Below are 20,420 nucleotides of genomic sequence, written 5' to 3' on the forward strand. Positions count from 1 at the left end.
AGAAGGGGATGGGGTCATGAGTTGGGAGATGACTGGTGCCCAATGTCTGCCTGCTGCATATTCCCCTCCTCTTCCTCTCTCTTACCCGTGCAGTTGCTCACTGTGGGTTTAATGAGTAGAATACAAGTTGTATCTCTTACTGAAATACTTGGAACCAGAAGTATTTCAAATGTTGTGATATTTCCATATAGGTAATATATGTGTTAGTGGTGTGGCCTGAAGGTCATTGGAGGCAGCAAGCTGGGTAAGTGCCACCTGCACTGGGTTGGACATGGGATTTCCAGTTTTGCCATTGTATTGACCAGCCAAACACTTTACAGTTCGTAGCATTTTGAATTTCAGATTTTTCATATCAGAAATGTGTAAGGGAAACTGTTTTTGACGGTCAGCATCAAACATGCCACAAAACACTGTTCTAGGAGGGATGCTCTCCAGCCCTGCAGCCTCTGCTCCAGCATCCTGCTTTTCAATCGTGGGTTTCCCTCCTTATAAAGTCTCAGGTTTGCAGGTGGGCTGCCACTCTGTTGTGTCTGGGAAGGACTTTTAACCCCCACCCAACCTCAGTTCTGACCGCTGTAACTAAGTGGGTTCTGTCCTCCTGAACATGTGTATCTGTTTTTGAGTATGGAGGCTGTAGTGGCTATTCCTGGTTGTCAACTTGACAATATTTGGAATGAACTACAATCCGGAATTGGAAGGCTCACCAGTGACCCTTATCTGGAGGCTTGGAGATCCTTATCTGGATCTTGGTTTGAAGATCTTGAGCCATAGTGGCTATGGATTCCAGAAGATTGAATCTCCGAGTTAAGGAACACACCTTTAATCTGGGCTATGCCTTTCATCTGGGATTAAAGGTGTGGTGGAACACACCTTTAATCTGGGCTACACCTTTTGCTGGAGACAATATAAGGACATTGGAAGAAGGGAGTCTAGCTCGAGCCCTTGCTCCTTCGCCTGCTTGCTGCGTGAGACTGAGTAACTGCTAGATCCTTGGACTTCCATTCACAGCTGCGACTGAACAATTGTTGGGAATTGGGCTGCCGACTGTAAGTCATCAATAAATTCCTTTACTATCTAGAGACTATCCATAAGTTCTGTGACTCTAGAGAACCCTGACTAATACAGAAGTTGGTACCAGGAGTGGTTCTAGAGTAACAGAAGTACAAGGATGAATCTTTTAAAATACTGGAATTGGCTTGTTGATCCACCAGCACTTTCAAATATTGAAACCTCTCCAGATTCTCTCCCTCCTGGGAGCTCAGAGAATTTTGAAGACCCATGGTTGAAACTATATTCCGAACTTAAAGAAGCTAATGCCCTTGATTTTCTTAATGAATTAGGTGATTCAGTGCACAAAGCTTTCTACAAGATGGGGAAAAAATCGAAAAATGATTTTACTGGCTGGCTGCTCTTAGTATCTGTGGAAAAAATGATGAATGAAAGGAAGGAGTTGTGTGATAAAATCGAAAGGCTCCAGACACAAGTAAACGATCTAAAAGTTGCTAAGTGTGTCCTTGAGGAGAATCTTCTCTCTTGTAGCAATAGAGCTCAAGTTGCAGAAAATCAAACAGAAACTCTCATTGTAAGGTTGGCTGAACTACAGAGAAAATTCAAGTCTCAGCCTCAGAGTGTGTCGACAGTTAAAGTAAGGGCTCTAATTGGCAAAGAATGGGATCCTACAACATGGGACGGGGATGTGTGGGAAGACCATGTTGAAGCTGAGAATTTTGAATCCTCAGATTCTCAAGGGTTTGCCCCACCTGAGGAAGTAGTACCCTCAGCCCCACCTCTTGAAATAATGCCTTCCCCACATGAGGAAATTAATTTTGCAGAGTCTGCTCACGGCCCACCAATAGTTTCTTCTAGACCTGTAACCAGACTCAAAGCAAAACAGGCTCCTAGAGGGGAGGTAGAAAGTATAGTCCATGAGGAAATTCGCTACACTACTAAGGAGCTTAATGAGTTTGCTAATTCATTCAAGCAGAAACCTGGTGAATATGTGTGGGAATGGATTTTAAGGGTGTGGGATAAGGGTGGAAGGAACATAAAACTAGAGCAGGCTGAGTTTATTGACATGGGTCCTCTGAGTAGAGATTCTAGGTTTAATACGGAAGCTCGCATAGTTAAAAAAGGTGTCAAAAGTTTGTTTGAATGGTTGGCTGAGGTGTTTATCAAAAGATGGCCTACTGGAAATGACTTGGAGATGCCTGATATTCCGTGGCTTAGTGTTGATGAAGGGATTTTAAGACTTAGGGAAATTGCAATGCTAGAGTGGATATATTGTGTAAAGCATAATTGTCCACAATGGGAAGGTCCAGAAGATATGCCTTTCACCAGCTCTATAAGACGCAAATTGGTGAGAGGGACACCAGCACATTTGAAGGGTTTTGTTCTTTCCCTTTTCCTTGTGCCAGATCTTAGCATTGGAGATGCTTCTGCTCAATTAGATGAATTAAATTCACTGGGTTTAGTTGGATCCCGAGGTAACAAGGGCCAGGTGGCAGCATTGAATCACCGGAGACAAGGTGATCCTAGTTATTATAATGGACAGCGTAGACAAAAGAATGTTTATAATAACATACCCAGTAATGGTCAGCACAGGAGAGGTGAAATTTATAATGGCATGACTCGCTTGGACCTTTGGTACTGGCTAATCAATCATGGTGTTTCCAGGAATGAAATACATAGGAAGCCTACTGCATATTTGTTTGATCTGTATAAGCAGAAAAATTCTCAAACAAATGAAAGAAAGGCTACATTAGATCGTGGTAAACAGCAATCTCGGCCAGTGAATCAATTTCCAGACTTGAGACAGTTTGCAGATCCGGAACCCCTTGAATGAAGGGGTGGCCAGGTTCCTCTGAGGAAGGATCTTGATAAGACACTCAAAGGTTTTGCTGTTACCCTTTCTCCAGTTCTTCCCCAGAGGGACCTACGGCCTTTTACAAGGGTAACTGTACACTGGGGAAAAGGAAATAATCAGACTTTTCGGGGTCTGCTGGATACTGGTTCTGAGTTGACACTGATCCCAGGGGATCCCAAGAAACATTGTGGCCCTCCAGTTAAAGTAGGGGCTTATGGAGGGCAGGTGATTAATGGAGTTTTGACTGATGTCCGACTCACAGTAGGTCCAGTAGGTCCCCGGACACATCCTGTGGTGATTTCCCCAGTTCCAGAATGTATAATTGGGATAGATATACTCAGAAATTGGCAGAATTCTCATATTGGTTCCCTGAACTGTAGAGTGAGGGCTATTATGGTTGGAAAGGCCAAATGGAAGCCTTTAGAGTTGCCTCTGCCAAAGAAAATAGTGAATCAAAAACAGTATCGTATTCCTGGAGGAATTGCAGAAATTACTGCCACTATCAAGGACTTGAAAGATGCAGGGGTGGTGGTTCCCACCACATCTCCATTTAACTCTCCTATCTGGCCAGTGCAGAAAACAGATGGATCATGGAGAATGACAGTTGATTACCGAAAACTAAATCAGGTAGTAACTCCAATTGCAGCTGCTGTACCAGATGTAGTTTCCTTACTTGAGCAAATTAACACATCTCCTGGCACCTGGTATGCGGCTATTGATCTGGCAAATGCCTTCTTCTCAGTACCTGTCCATAAGGACCACCAGAAGCAATTTGCTTTCAGTTGGCAAGGCCAACAGTATACCTTCACAGTTTTGCCTCAAGGATATATTAACTCTCCTGCCCTGTGTCATAATTTAGTTAGAAGGGATCTTGATCGTTTGGATCTTCCACAAAATATCACATTGGTGCACTATATTGATGACATTATGCTGATTGGACCAAGTGAGCAGGAAGTAGCAACCACTTTGGACTCATTGGTAACACATATGCGTATCAGAGGATGGGAAATAAATCCAACCAAAATTCAAGGACCATCTACCTCAGTGAAATTCTTAGGAGTCCAGTGGTGTGGGGCATGCAGAGATATTCCTTCTAAGGTGAAAGATAAGTTATTGCACCTGGCCCCTCCTACAACCAAGAAAGAAGCACAACGTTTAGTGGGTCTATTTGGATTCTGGAGACAACACATCCCTCACTTGGGTGTGTTACTTAGGCCTATTTACCAAGTGACTCGGAAAGCTGCTAGCTTTGTGTGGGGCCTGGAACAGGAGAAGGCCCTTCAACAGGTCCAGGCTGCTGTGCAGGCTGCTCTACCACTTGGACCATATGACCCAGCAGATCCGATGGTACTTGAGGTGTCTGTGGCTGATAGAGATGCTGTTTGGAGCCTCTGGCAGGCCCCTGTAGGTGAATCACAGAAAAGGCCTTTGGGATTTTGGAGCAAAGCTCTACCATCATCTGCAGACAACTATTCTCCCTTTGAAAAACAGCTCTTGGCCTGCTATTGGGCCTTAGTGGAAACTGAACGTCTGACAATAGGACACCAAGTCACTATGCGACCTGAACTACCCATCATGAGCTGGGTACTATCAGACCCTGCAAGTCATAAAGTGGGACGTGCACAGCAGCAGTCTATTATCAAATGGAAGTGGTATATACGTGATCGGGCCAGAGCAGGTCCTGAAGGCACAAGCAAGTTACATGAAGAAGTTGCTCAAATGCCTATGGTTTCTACTCCTGTTACAATGCCATCTGCTGCCAAGCATGCACCTATAGCCTCATGGGGTGTTCCCTATGATCAACTGACCGAAGAGGAGAAGACTAGAGCCTGGTTTACTGATGGCTCTGCACGTTATGCAGGCACCACCCAGAAGTGGACAGCTGCAGCATTACAACCCCTTTCTGGGACAACCTTGAAAGACACAGGTGAAGGGAAATCTTCACAGTGGGCAGAACTTCGGGCAGTACACATGGTATTACAGTTTGTTTGCAAGAAGAAATGGCCAGATGTACGATTATACACTGACTCATGGGCTGTAGCCAATGGATTGGCTGGATGGTCAGGGACTTGGAAAGATCACAATTGGAAAATTGGTGAGAAAGACATCTGGGGAAGAAGTATGTGGATAGATCTCTCCAAATGGGCAAAGGATGTGAAGATATTTGTGTCCCATGTAAATGCTCACCAAAAGGTGACTTCAGCTGAGGAGGAGTTCAATAATCAAGTGGATAAGATGACCCGTTCTGTGGACAATCAGCCTCTCTCCCCAGCCATCCCTGTCATTGCTCAATGGGCACATGAACAAAGTGGCCATGGTGGTCGAGATGGAGGTTATGCTTGGGCTCAGCAACATGGGCTTCCACTCACCAAGGCTGACCTGGCTACAGCTGCTGCTGATTGCCAGATCTGCCAACAGCAGAAACCAACACTGAGCCCCAGATATGGCACCATTCCTCGAGGTGACCAGCCAGCAACCTGGTGGCAGGTTGACTACATTGGACCACTTCCTTCGTGGAAAGGACAGCGTTTTGTTCTTACTGGAGTAGATACTTATTCTGGTTATGGATTTGCCTTTCCTGCACGTAATGCCTCTGCTAAAACCACCATTCACGGACTGACAGAATGCCTCATCTATCGTCATGGTATTCCACACAGTATTGCTTCTGACCAAGGAACTCATTTCACAGCCAGAGAAGTACGACAGTGGGCTCACGATCATGGAATTCACTGGTCTTACCACATTCCCCATCATCCTGAAGCAGCTGGGCTGATAGAAAGATGGAATGGCCTTTTGAAGACGCAGTTACAGCGCCAATTAGGTGGTAACAGCTTGGAAGGCTGGGGCAGAGTTCTTCAGAAGGCAGTATATGCTTTGAATCAGCGCTCGATATATGGTACAGTTTCACCCATAGCCAGGATTCATGGGTCCAGGAATCAAGGGGTGGAAAACGGAATAGTTCCACTTACTATCACTCCTAGTGACCCTCTAGGAAAATTTTTGCTTCCTGTCCCCATAACTCTAGGTTCTGCTGGCTTAGAAGTTTTGGCTCCAGAGAGGGGAGTGCTCCTACCAGGAGCTACAACAAACATTTCATTGAACTGGAAGCTCAGACTTCCCCCTGGTCATTTTGGGCTTCTAATGCCCTTAAACCAACAGGCTAAAAAAGGAATAACAGTGTTAGGAGGGGTGATAGATCCAGATTACCATGGGGAAATTGGATTACCTCTTCACAATGGTGGTAAGCAAGATTATGTCTGGAGTGCAGGAGATCCCTTAGGGCGTCTCTTAGTACTACCATGTCCTGTGATTAAAGTCAATGGGAAACTACAACAGCCTAATCCAAGCAGGATGACAAAGGACGCAGACCCATCAGGAATGAAGGTATGGGTCAATCCTCCAGGAAAAGAGCCAAGACCTGCTGAGGTGCTGGCTGAAGGTGAAGGAAATACAGAATGGGTAGTAGAGGAAGGTAGTTATAAATACCAATTAAGGCCACGTAACCAGTTGCAGAAACGAGGATTATAAAGTAATATGAATGCCCATTGTAAATTTACTAATGCGTTTGTGATTGTACGAGGGATAGTTATATCATGTTAGGCGTATTTACAACCTTGTTATTGTTTCATGTGAACATGAGATATTATTTGTGTCAAGTTGACAAGGGGTGGATTGTAGTGGCTATTCCTGGTTGTCAACTTGACAATATTTGGAATGAACTACAATCCGGAATTGGAAGGCTCACCAGTGACCCTTATCTGGAGGCTTGGAGATCCTTATCTGGATCTTGGTTTGAAGATCTTGAGCCATAGTGGCTATGGATTCCAGAAGATTGAATCTCCGAGTTAAGGAACACACCTTTAATCTGGGCTATGCCTTTCATCTGGGATTAAAGGTGTGGTGGAACACACCTTTAATCTGGGCTACACCTTTTGCTGGAGACAATATAAGGACATTGGAAGAAGGGAGTCTAGCTCGAGCCCTTGCTCCTTCGCCTGCTTGCTGCGTGAGACTGAGTAACTGCTAGATCCTTGGACTTCCATTCACAGCTGCGACTGAACAATTGTTGGGAATTGGGCTGCCGACTGTAAGTCATCAATAAATTCCTTTACTATCTAGAGACTATCCATAAGTTCTGTGACTCTAGAGAACCCTGACTAATACAGAGGCCATGTTCCCAATCCTGGTGGTTTCCATTTTAACAAAAGGAGCTGTTCGTGGGACAGTCACAAACTGGCTGGCTACCCTCTTATCCCTAAGCATCTGGGAGATCAGATGACCCACCAGGAGCCATACCAAAAAATTGTAGTAGACTGATGATCTGAGGGCATCGTAGAGCTGAGGCAAAGAAAGCCCAGGCCAAAGAACAATAGCTACAACTTCCTAACGGGCGTTTCATGCCTTAGACATGGACAGTAAGCCTGGCGTGGAGCTAGACAGGATCCCAGAGTGGACAGCATCCTACAGAGTTGGCTATGGGAATTCAGCATCTGTCTACCCAGGTTAATCCAGCGCAGACATTTCTAGCAATGGGTATTTATAGTTCAGACCACTGGGATGTCACCTTTCCCTTTACGTCTTCTAGAATAGGGGCATTTCCTTGAAGCGGCTAGACAGGTGGCTTTGTTACTCAGTCCTCTTAGCCTACACAAGTGCCTATGGGATTGGTGTGTGTGTGTGTGTGTGTGTGTTTAAAAGTGATTTCAAAAGTAATGTCTTATCACACAAATGACCTCTTATTTACAGTTCTCAGAGCCCCTGTCCTCTGAGTGTCCAGCGGTGACATTACTTACTGAGCATCTGATACATGCAAATACTGTGAGGACAGGGTCACATTGATCAGAGGTTCAAAAGCTCAGAGCCTGGGGACTGTGTGGCAGCACTGCATGTTGCAGGTGGCATGCGGCACTTACTCTGGTAAAGCTGTCTATGAAAGGAGACAGGGATGCACTTGTCTGCTGAGAGGAAGCTGGCAGCAAAGAGAGGTTAAGGAAGAGAAAGGGGCAGATTCGAGAAACGCTTAGGAGACGAGTCAGAGATGCAGCAGCTCCGGCTGTGGGCTAGCACCTCCCGCAGCTTTTACTGCCTCAAAAAGATTCTGTATCTGACTTTGCTTTGATCAAAGTAATTGTCATCAAATTACAAATAAACACCTAGAGCTTACATGTCCTTATTAGGTCATTGGTTTTCCTGTGTCAGGGTCACCAAGGTCAAGAGATCTGCTTGGAAGGAGTCATAATTAGGTTGTCCCAGCAAAAGGACACAGCTAAGCATCAGCAGGGAAAGTCACAGAGTGAAGTGCAGGAGCCAAGCAGGAGTGAAGTCGTCTGAACCATGGAGGTGCACTCAAGCCCACCTGCAGCTACAGGCCGCAGCACATGCAGACGTGGCAGCAGGGACGCTTGTGCAGCCTTAGTGTCCGCAGTCTTCACTGAGGCTTGGTCTCATAGGCACAGCACCCATGTGACCGACTTTGTCTCTCCAGCTACAGCATGCCAGAGCAAAATCAAGCACTCAGCAACAATCACAGGGAGTATACACTGATCAAACACTTGTCCCTGTGACCCCAGGCCTGAGGTACAACACACCCTCGCACTCAGGGTGCCCCAGAGCTCAGTGCTTGGGACCTAGCTTTGGCCCAGCTGTAAGCAGGCAGGCCTTTCTTGAAATTGTGCCAAGCTTCAGCACCTGCACCCTTCTCTGTTCAGTTGTCTCTTCTTTGGTACCTTGTTGTCACCAGGGAGATGATAGGCTATGAGGCTAGAATGCCCTAGAGGATGCCTTCATGCTTCAGACTTGGATCTTTGAGCTGCTGCCTCTACCCTGGTTCATCAAGGAGCCTAATTGAGAAAAAGATGTTTGGAGTCAATTGTGGTAATGTGCTGTGCACCTCCATACAACTACTGGCTTATGCAAATGACTGGTCATCAGAGGCAGAACCATCATCAGGGTAGAGGACCCATGTAGCATCCATGTGTCCCGGGTCAGTTCCCAACCCATGAGAAAATACACATCCACTTTAATGGTATTTCACCTAAAACTCAGTGCCTACTTATAGTCTTCTGCTTGCACAGCAACTGAGTGCTTGCACTATGTAGACCTTAGGACACTCACTCTCCCAGAAGATTGGGTAGTGGTGTTTGTTTTTAAAAACACAAAGCTACACATGTGGTGCATTGCCAGTAGGGCATCTCGCCTGAACTTGGGAGAAAGTTTCCTGTGACAATAAGAGAGCAGACTCTTGCCAAGACCTCCATCGGAGATGTTATAAGAGCAACACTGGGCTGCTATTTAAACTAACCAGAGAGCAATGAATCAGGCAGACAGGCAGCAAATGAGGGCTGCTTAGCTGCTTTGGAGAGAGTAGACTGCAGACAAGTAAAGAGAACAGACTTAGTTGCTGGAGAGTAAGGGCAAGGTGCTGCCTGGTGAACAGGGAAGAGTCAAGATCGTTTGGCTTCGCTGTACGAAACTTGCATTGCAGAAGAGGACTTACCTGGATGCCACACCCGAGCTCCTCCCTCTCACCTCACATCATCATTAGAGCCATCCACATATCATAGACCCTCCCAGCACTCCAGGCAAGCCTGGGCTACACAGTAATAAGAAGGAAATCAGTGATAGATGAAAGCTGCCTGCTGTGGATAAGGAGTGGGTACTGCTGGCGCTGTTGATGCCTACTAAGCTCCCGAGTGCTGCTCAGCAAGACTTGCTTTCTTTATGGTCTGCAGTTCCTTTCTGGGGTGTGAATTTTCTCAGAAATGGGAACAGCACCAGCCTCATTTGAAAGCAGACCTTTGGTGTCCCAGTGTGACCCTGGTACACCATAGCAGGTGCAGGATGCCAAGAGCCCACCCAGTGCGGTACATGCACACCGTAGTCAGTCTTTTCAGAAAGATTTATGGCATTATCCCCATTTTATAGATAGGAAAACAAATTGAGGCAGGGAGCCACCGAATGACTTATTCCAGGTCACACTGCCAATAAGAACTAGATCTTTGCTCCTATCTGTGCTATATCCACCCACAGGCAGCACATTCATCAGGAAGCCCCCACCACCACCACTCCCATGTGATCTGTAGCTTAATTTGTGAAAGTGGTAGATAGAAAACACAAACATATTGAAGATTTGCTGGCTGTGTTCTTGATAGTTTGCCTTTGTCCTCTTGGGTACATTGGGTGTGACCAGGAGTTGCTGCTGGGGTCAATGCCAGGCAAGGGTGTGCTCCCAGAGCCCTTGGCCCTGGCCTAGAGGATGGGAGGATGGTATGAAAGCCATTCTGTTGTCCACAGTGTTTAAGGGAGCTGTGCTTTGGAGCGTCTCAGACCTGGTGGGGACACATCCCTCTCACAGCTCCTCCGTCTTACCTAGCCCCAGTCTGCTGAGGTTCTCAGTTCTGTGGGTTTGTTCATGGTGGCTTTGCTTCCTCAGCTCTGCTGCAAGCCTCAAGAGAGAACGGTCCAGCTCTCCATGCTCTGGCCCCAGGCATAGATTAAACTTTTAGGACTTAAGCCTCTTGAGGTAATCATTACACGCCCCCTGGTTTTAAGCAGGAACCACCACGCTCTCACTGTGCTCCGGGAACAGTCCTCCTAACATATGTGTATTCGATACTGGGTTACTCTGAAGTCTAGGAGGATTGCATGATCATATTTGTTACGTTGTTTGTGTATTTCATGTGTGTGTGTATATTCATGCATGTATGCATGTATACCGTGTGGAGGTCAGAAGACACCTTGCAGGGGGGGTCAATTCTCCTTCCACCAAGTGGGTTCTGGAGCTTGGATTTGGGTAGTCAGGCTTAGTGGCAAGCACCTGGACCACTTAGCCATCTCGCCAGCCCAGTGACCACATTTATATCCTGATCCCTTAACCCAGAGCAGGGAACATTCCATACTGCTTTCAAGCACACCCTCGAGGAGTGACTGCTGTCCCCAGATCAGTCCCCAGATACTGATTGTTGTAAACCCTGACATAAACTTTATTCTTGTATTGACCTTGATTCTCCTTTGAAACTAAAGGTGGATGATGGGGCCTCCCACCTGGACGGGGAGGGGAGGGATCAGAGTTCCGTCGTGCCTGCATTTTCTTTTTCTTTTTCTTAATCACTGACAAAACTCTCCCTCCCTGGGACCTGAAAAATATCTGTCTTTAAATGATTTAATTTGTTTTCCAATGTTGACAGTGCTCTAGCCTTACAGCCGGGTGGGGCAGGCTCAGCCACATGACAGACACTAAAAGGGCTTCTTAATAACAACTCTAGAGGGTGGGGAAGGAGGCCAGCGGTCTGCTGCGCTCCTCCCGCCAGTCCTACTGGTTGTTTCTTTCTAATGTATCTCTTGCATTCGCCTTACCCTCCAGTCATGTATCAGAGACAATCCTCCTGCCTCAGCCTCTTGAGTCCTGGATTACAGGTGTGCACCCCTATTGCCAGCATGTAGATTGTCTTAGAGATTAGATTTTTCAAAAGATTAATCTAGAACGTTGAGATTACTCAAATAGTGCTTATGGTATTTGTTCCCCAGAGAAAAAGCTAGCATGGTTGTCCCCGAAGAACGGGAAGGCAGAGATGAGACCAACCTGGACCTAGCAAGAGGCTCAGCAGCCCTGGATGCTCCCACGGACACTCGGAAAGCCGGTAAGCCCTATCCTGAACCATGTCTGCCTTCTGAGGAACCAGAGCCACAAAGCTGAGCTTTTTACATAAACTCTTTTTTTGTTTGTTTGTTTTTTTTGTTTTCTTGTTTTTCGAGACAGGGTTTTTCTGTATAGCCCTGGCTATCCGGGAACTCACTATGTAGACCAGGCTGTCCTCGAACTCAGAAATCCACCTGCCTCTGCCTCCCAAGTGCTGGGATTAAAGGTGTGCGCCACCACGCCCAGCTACATAAACTCTTAAAACCATGAATCAGGCAAGGGAGATTGCAAGGCTATTCTTGCAGAGAACTTGAGTTTTCAGTTCAGCACCTACGTCAGGCAGCTCATAACTACCTGTGACTTTAGCACCATCCTGTGGCCTCTCCAGGGACATGCACTCCTGTGCTGCATAGAAACCCACGCAGGTACACACACACACATACACATAATTAAAATAATAAATGATTTTTTTTAATGAAAAGAAAATGATTTGGGGAGACAGCAGATGAACTCTACCAGTGAAGCCTTCAGGATGCTGCGTGGGCTCTGTGCCCAAGGAAGCCAGTTGGCTCACACAATAGCTGAAGGACAATTTCCCCAAGTCCCTCTACCTGTAGTCTCAGGGTCGCACATTACTAGGACTCCTTAATTAAGGATGCACCCTCCCAGCTCCAGAGCATTTTCTGCTTCTTGGTATCTCTCCAGTTCCGGGTGTTTGGCATGCCACCAAGGTCTGCTGGACTCCCAAGTGCAGCATCCTTAGTCACAAGGACTTCTACCTCCATGCAGGCTGCCATCAGCCAAGCAGCCTGAGAGAAGCAGTAGGGTTAAAGATGATTTAACGTCTGCTGACATTGGGTCCATTCAGACCACTGGGCCGATGAGTTCAAGCTTCCATGTTCTGCCTGCCACAGGTTCAGAAACAACAGAACTAGCTGCTCATGCACTGAAACCCTGAGACTAAGGACTGACGGGCGGGCTGACTGAATGACTGATGGGCGGGCTGACTGAATGACTTCCTTCCTTCCTCCCTTCCTTCCTTCCTTCCTTCCTTCCTTCCTTCCTTCCTTCCTCCCTTCCTCCCTTCCTCCCTTCCTCCCTTCCCTCCTTCCTCCCTTCCCTCCTTCCCTCCTTTTTTGCTTCCTTCCTTCCCTCCTTCCTTCCTTCCTTCCTTCCCTCCCTACCTCCTTCCTTCCTTCCTTCCTTCCCTTCCCTCCCCTCCCCTCCCCTCCCCACCCCTCCCCTCCCCTCCCTCCTTCCCTCCCTCCTTCCTTCCCTCCCCTCCCCTCCCCTCCCCTCCCCTCCCCTCCTTCCCCTCCTTCCCTTCTTTTATCGGTATTTGTCAGGGACTGGAGAAATGGCTCAGAGATTAGACTCACTTGCATGAAGGCCTGAAAATCTGAGTTCCGTGGCCCATCCCTCTAGGTAGCAAGAGAAAAGCCACCCTGAGAAATGTTCTCTGATCTCCACCCATGTGCTGTGACGTGTGGCTTGAGCTGCTCATTGCAGCCATGACTGTGCTGGCCTCTAACGTAGATATTCTGCTTCTGTGCCTGGGAACTGGGGTCACATCCCAAAGGCATGTGGTAGAGAAGGTCCTCGGGCCACATGCTCTAGGGAGCACTACGTCAGACGTGCTCTGGGGAGCACTACTTCAGAATATCTGGATCCTTTTTGAAGCAGATACTTAACTCTGCCTTGCCTGGTAAGCTTTTGGGAAGAACTGTAGCCTGTAAGGCAGGATGAAGGAGGTGAGGTCATGCTGTAGGTACCACACACAAAGCTAGAGCTCTGCCCTTGGGAAGCCTGAGTTTCCTGTTGTACTGTAAAGCATTGCACGAACTTGGTGGCTTGAGAAGCACACACTGACCTCACAAGTCTGCAGGCTAAACAGAATCCCATTGGCCGTCACTCACTAGCTTCAGGGCTGTTTTCTTCCTGGCAGGTCTGTAGACGAGTCATCTGATTTTTCCAGTGCCTAGAGTCTACCTGCATTCCTGGCTTGAGGCCCTTCCTCTACCTCACATCCATGCTGGTGTCTTCTCTGACCCTGCTGCCTCTCCCTTTTCAGGTCACTTTGTCAGTTCTCTGTGGCTCGTGAAACAACTTAAGGCAGGGGGTAATTGGACCTATCTCAAAAGGTCTCAGTCCATACCCAGCCAGCCTCGTTGCTCCCAGGCCTGTGATGGGTCAGAACACTGTAGGGGAAGGTTGTGGGCATGAAAGCGGTTGATTTGTGGCAGCAAACAGACAAACGTCAGGGTACGTGCAGGACACCTCTCGGTGGCCTGCCCCAGTGATCTGCCTCCTCTGATGGCCCTACCTCCCAGCAGTCCATTCAGCTGTGACTTATGTCACTACCTTCCTCTGGCCTCCACATATGGGCTCAACGTAGCTACACACATACACACATGCCACACACACAAACTCACTTACACATGCTCACATATATACACACAGGTAACACACATACCCAAATGAGGTTGTTCTTAAAGCAACAGCATTAACATCCCTGGAGTTTGTTGAAAATGCAGTTTTTTGAGCCTTTGATCCCACATCTGCCGTGTTCAGAATCTGCTTGCTAGCATAGCCCCAGGTGTGCACACCAGTGTGTAAGAAGCTGCTCTCAGTGTCTTCCCTTTCCCATCTCTAGACCCAAAAGTTAACGGCAGCAGCTCAGAAGGCAGTCTTCTTGGCCCTTATTGCACATAGGGCCTTATTGCATATAAGGCCCAGCACATACATACATAGTCTCCATAAGGGGGCAGAGAGGAACCAGAGAGAAGGTGTTTGTGTGCCATTAAAAGTCATAAACTATAAGCAGTTAACTTTCCTATTGACTCCATTTAATTTGGGGGAAACTACCTCTGCTTTCTCTATAAATTCTATTTTTAGAATGATAGAAAGTGTTATAGCTATTCATCCGAGTTTAACAACAGAAACATTTAAACCTATACAAAGTCGTCTCTAAGTACTCTTCCCTGTGACCCGACCTAAATTCCCCTTTTCGTAGGTGGCCAGGAGCAGAATGGCACCCAGTCCAGCATCGTGGTGGACATGCGTGAGTTTCGGAGCGAGCTCCCATCTCTGATCCATCGGCGGGGTATTGACATAGAGCCAGTGACTCTGGAGGTGGGTGATTACATCCTGACACCTGAGCTGTGTGTGGAGCGCAAAAGTGTGAGCGACCTCATTGGCTCGCTGCACAGTGGCCGCCTGTACAGCCAGTGCCTAGCCATGTCTCGCTACTACCGGAGGCCTGTGCTGCTCATTGAGTTTGACCCGAGCAAGCCCTTCTCCCTGGCGCCACGAGGTGCCTTCTTCCAGGAGATGAGCAGCAGCGATGTGAGCTCCAAGCTTACGCTCCTCACCTTGCACTTCCCGCGTTTGCGGCTGCTCTGGTGCCCCTCACCCCACGCCACAGCCGAGCTGTTTGAGGAGCTGAAGCAGAACAAGCCACAGCCTGATGCGGCCACAGCCATGGCCATCACCGCAGACTCAGAGACACTGCCTGAGTCGGACAGATATAACCCCGGCCCCCAAGACTTTGTGCTGAAGATGCCTGGGGTCAACGCCAAGAACTGTCGCTCCCTGATGAACCAAGTGAAGAACATCGCAGAGCTGGCCACCCTGTCCCTGGAACGACTCACAACCATCCTGGGGCACTCGGGAAATGCCAAGCAGCTGCACGACTTCCTGCACACTGCCTATGCAGACTTGGTGTCCAAAGGCAGAGTGAGAAAGTGACTGTTCTCACATGGCTATTTATTGATCATTTGCATAGCAATTCATTCTTTCCCCCCAGGAATGTCCCCCAGGGCATTGGTCCAGAGCCAGAACTTCCCCCTGGGCTCTGTACTGAGGTGTGGGCCTGTCTTCCCTTGCTGGCTCTCACCCCTCTGTGCTCTGTCTGTGCCAGGCCTGCACTGATCCATTTTCAATAAGGTGTGGTGAGATCTTGCCCCTTGAAGTAAACACAGACTATGTTTACTTTTCAGGCTGGTAAAAGCACTGCACCATGGTCCTAACACTGGCTGCACAGGGCTTGGTAGGCCTGAGACAGGACTGCTGTTGCTTCTTCCCCACCCACACAGAGACAAGCTAGCCCTCTAGCCTCCTGGTCACCAGGTATATGTAACGTGTACTGTGACTCGGTTGTGTTTTTCACAGAATTAATTGCTTACGGACAAGATTGGATGAGGTAATAAAGGGCTCCTCAGAATTCTTGGTTTCTCAGTGTTTGAGCTCCAAATTCCTACTCTAAGCCCAAATGACAAGTCTAAGTGTCCCCCACTTCACTGGTGTTAGATGCCAGTGCCATACCAGAAGCACACAGGGCATCTCTGCCCTGCCCGTGGTCCTGTCCTGACTGCTTCTCCTTTCCTGGGTGAGGACTGGATGTGAGCAAAGGTGGGCCAGGTGCTTCTAGATGTAGATTTCTCTCCTTCTTAGTATAGGGTTGTGAATAAATGGGTAAATCAGCTCAGAGAACACATAAGGATTCAAAAGAAATACATAGGTGTTTAAAGGCCCACAAACCAATCTCATGATTGATTGAGACAGGATGTTCTGTGTTAAAATGGGATTCATCGCATCTTCATGATGTTTGCAAACTGTGATACTTAAGCGTTAGCTGTTTATGTGTTCAGGGACAAGCAGTAAAGTTTCTACCTCAAGAACTAATGCCACGTGAATTCTAGCTTGCCACATGGTTGAGTATTCCATCCGTGTCAGCCGTCTTTGGCTGAACTGATAAAAAAGTGGACCTTGTAACAAAAATACTGTCTCCTCCAACTTTAACAAAAGCACTCTGAGCTGAACCTTATATGTTGGCATCATGATTCTTGATACTTAACAATATAGTTGTCCCTCAGTATCCATAGTTCCAGGACCCTCTCTGATGGTACATTCTGTGCAGGCTGCAGGCCTTCAGTGGTGTTTGCTTATAGCCTCTGCCTCCCCCTGTGAACTTCAAACCACAGCAACTTCAAGCTCACAGCAACTGCGTCGGGACAGGTGGTAACAGCTGGTTCCCTGTGCTCCGGAGCCTGCGTGTTTAGAAGAGATCAGTTGTTCCTCTATTTCCAGTCCTTGGTTAGTTAAACCCAAGGATGCAAGAGGACATCCCCTGAGCATCCTGTCCAGAGCCCTTCAGGAACGAATGTCAAGGGCTGTCAAGGCATAGTCGATTATTGGAGGCATGGAAAACGGGAAGGATGAAGCAGTAAGCTTATGATGGAGAGGGGTAGAGAATGGAAAGGATGAAGCAGTAAGCTTACAGTGGAAAGGAATCTAAGCTACTTGTTTCCACCCAGGGTTAAAAATGCATTTGCCTTCTGGACCATGACAGAACTGCCTGGTGAGTCGCACTGGGCAGTGTGGTCATTCCCAACTCGTGAACACAGACATCCACTTCTACTTACGGTAACAGTCCCCCTCCTCCATGTAACTCTGCCTCCCTTTTCTGTTGTTTTGTTCCATAAAACAAAAATCTTAACATAGCACATGCTATGGTGGGTGTTTCGTTCAAAGTTAAAATTTCAAAGCTCTTCTAGACATTGTTTTAAACAGTCCTTGTTACCTAGTGCAGCAATCTGTAACCCCGGGCTTCCCGTGTCTGTCAGCTCGAGTCGGCTGTTCACTGTGACACCCATGGCTGGGCTTCTGTTGCCTCACTCCCTCCTCTGCTGACAGGCTCACACGTTGCCAGAGGTGGAAGGCTTCCCGCACATCCATCCGTTGTTTGGTTTTCTGATACTTTTTTTTTTTTTTACACATTTTTAGAATCTGACTTTGTTTCCCAGCAGCATTTTGCTACCTTTGATGTTGTTGTTGTTGTTCAAAATTATAGATACTGATGAGCTCCCAGGTAGCTTTTAAAAGCTAGGTCTGCACTGTGGTTCCCGGCTGCTTACATAGAGCCTTGATAAGAAATGATCCTTGATTCGGGCAGTGGTGGCACATGCCTTTAATCCCAGCACTTGGGAGGCAGAGGCAGGTGGATTTCTGAGTTCGAGGCCAGCCTGGTCTACAGAGTTCAAGAACAGCCAGGGCTACACAGAGAAACCCTGTCTCAAGAGAAAAAAAAAGAAAAAAGAAAAAAAAGAAACTATCCTTGCTTAAGCACCTCTCTTGGTGTTCTTAGAACTATATGAGGTGATAGCCTCCTTAATAGTAGCCATCAAGGCAAACCTGGTAGCCCACAGCCCTAACTAATCCCAGCTCTAGGGAGACAGAGGCAGGTGGATCTCTGTGACTTTAAGGCTAGCCTGCTCTATATAGTGAGTTCCAAGTTAGCCAGGGCTATGTAGTAATACCTGTCTTAAAAACAAATGTGGTGGCCATCAGCCCTGTCCTCAGTAGTCCTGACTCCCTTTGGTGAGTGCTCACTGGACTGTAGGCCCACAGCTGTTTGGGAGCCCTGTGGTGTAATCCCCAGTTGACAGGGGACGGGAAATGCTCTCGTCCAGCCCTCACCAGGTCTGCGTTGTTGAGATGCAGGGACTTCGTGAGGAGGGAGGCTCTGTTCCAGGCTTCATTTGCTTCTCCGGTGGATTTGCTGTCACACTGCCTTGGAGAACCCGTTGAGGGAAATTCTCCATTAGTTTTGCTTGACTTTAAAATGTCTCCTCAAAAGGATTTTAAGAAAAAGATGACAGTGCAGCCAGGCTTTGGCAAAAATTGTCACTTTCCTTGGTTATGTTGTCCTCATTCTGATGCTATTTCCTGTGTGATTCTGAGCTACGGCACACAGTTGTCCATCTTTTTCAGCAGGACTTGGTAGTCTGTACCATTGGGCTGTTGGAGTATTATTTATTTCTGTTGTTTTAATTTATGGCTCCATAAGCCAAGATTTGGTAAAAGGGAGAGAAAACTGAAATATATTTACTCATAATGGGGGAGGGGGATTATTTAGTATCTTCCTCAGCTTCCTGGGCAAAGTAAAAATGTCAGTGCATGGTCAGAGGGCGCTTGTTGCCAGCCACGCACCAGTGCACAGTGAGGTGTTCTTTATGCAGAACAGTTGGCTAACGCAGGTTTGCTCTGAGTCGCTGCTTCTACCTGGCTCCAGTAACGCACGTTCTTGTGTCATCAATGTGATGTTCTTGGCTGCTCCTTCCTAATGCTGTGACGTCTCCTTAACCAAAGAAGCTGCGGGGAAAAGCTGTTGTCCTTTGGAAATACCAGTTAGTTGAAAATGGCAAGCATGTGGTGTCTGGGGCATCCAAACAAAGGGTCAGCCCCTGTATTTTTATTCCTTTTAACTCACAGGTTGGAAGAGGTAAATTGTTCTTTTGATAACCCAGGAATTTATTATTATTTCTTAAGCAAGTTTAATTATACTTTGAATTGGGTCACCACAGTGGTGTCCCCGTTGCTGCCTCTGCTTTGAATGTCCGTGCACAGCCCTTTCTAACGTCCAGGAGACCGGTTATTTTTCAGCGTTGTATCCTCTGAATAAAGACTGGCAAAATATTGAACCATTTCTTTACGTAGACCACTCGTGCCTTCTCCCATTTAATCCCCCGCACAAAGTCAAGCAGTGCCGAAGACCTTTGTGGTGACAAAGCTGTGGCCAGAGAGCTTAAGCAGTTAGCCTATGATTGTTATTCATAAAACCATGATTTGAAACCCACAGGATCTCATGGTCTGACTTCAGAGGCCGTAATGAAGTCTGAGTGTGGGAGGCTTCCTGTGGAAGGGACTGTTTGGGAGTGGGGAAAATAGTGTGGGTATCCATTTTCATGTCTATAGTTCCAAATACCCTAAGGGAAAGGCAAACAGGCTTGTTTCCCGTCCCAGTCAAGATTGGGCAGAGGGCAGAAGAATGCTCAGAGCCCCGCCCAGCTGCCTGGTGCCACAGACTCTGAAAGGCTAGGCACCTTCTGCTGGTTGATTAGGAAGACAGACAGAGACAGAGAGAGATTTTTCTAACTGTGGCAGCGCTTGCCTGTGTTCTGCACTAGCACTCAGGACTGAGGCAGGAGGATGTTGAAATTCAAGACCAACCTAAGCTGTATAGCCCACGTGGATTCACTCGTAGCAAGTGATAACAGTACTCTTGGTTCTTGCCCAGGAACTGGAAGAGTTGCTGGGCACCTCTGAGCTAGCTCTGTATGTTGATGAATTACTTCTGCATAAATTTCCAAGTCTTTGATTTATTTCTAGCCAGTCTTCACATCTTCCTGGTTATCTTATTACTTCAATTACATAAAAACCACGACTCTGTGTTGGGTCAGGAGAGATAGCTCAGCGGTTAAGAGAACTGGCTGCTCTTGCAGCCGCAGTTTGGTTTCCAGCACCCACATAGTGGCTCACAAACATCTGAAACTCCAGTTCCACAGGATCCAAATACCCTCTCCAGGCCTCTTCAAGTACTAGACACACACAGTGTACATATGTTTATTTAGGCAAAACACTAATAAATATAAAAGTAAATAGCTTTTTATTGAAAATAGATTCTTTTCTTATCCTACCACAGTGTTCTCTCCATCCACTCTTTAGAAACTCCCCTCTGTTTCCTCTTCAGAAAGAGTAGTCCTCCCTCCCAAGAGATGATAGCCAAACATGATAAAACAAGATACAATTAGACACAATAAAAGCCCTCGTATCAAGGCTGGACAAGGCAACCCAACTGGAGGTGGAGCCTCAAAAGCAGGCCAAAGAGGCAGACACACCCACTCCCATTGTAGGAGTTAATGTAAGTTAATGTATGGCCACAAATGGAAGGCCTGGTGCAGACCCTTACAGACCCATGCTTGCCATTTCAGTCTCTTAGGAGCCATGTGAGCCCTGCTTCCTGGATTCAGTGGCTCTGTTCTCCTTGGTCCTCCATCCGCTCCAATTCCTACAGTCTTCCCTCCCACTAGTCCATGGGGTTCTCTGAGCTCTGAGGAGGAACCCATCAGAGACCTCCAA

At 47.3% G+C, this 20,420-nt stretch overlaps 1 protein-coding gene across 2 annotated transcripts in view; it reads left to right on the forward strand.

The window, feature by feature from the left end:
- Positions 1–18,998, forward strand: part of Ercc4 (excision repair cross-complementing rodent repair deficiency, complementation group 4) — a 42,644-nt gene extending 23,646 nt beyond the window's left edge. The window contains exons 10-11 of one of the 2 annotated variants that reach the window (XR_384576.3): positions 11,390–11,502; positions 14,515–18,982. Coding sequence is in view for 1 of the 2 variants with exons in the window: in NM_015769.2 (NP_056584.2) it covers positions 11,390–11,502; positions 14,515–15,248 (847 nt within the window). In the remaining variant the exon portion in view is untranslated. Of the gene's footprint in view, positions 1–11,389; positions 11,503–14,514 lie in introns of both variants that reach the window. The other variant, NM_015769.2, reaches the window with a different exon arrangement.
- Positions 18,999–20,420: the final 1,422 nt, after the last annotated feature.

This window comes from Mus musculus, chromosome 16 (genome assembly GCF_000001635.26).
Source record: "Mus musculus strain C57BL/6J chromosome 16, GRCm38.p6 C57BL/6J".
In the NCBI taxonomy this organism is placed as follows: Eukaryota; Metazoa; Chordata; class Mammalia; order Rodentia; family Muridae; genus Mus; species Mus musculus.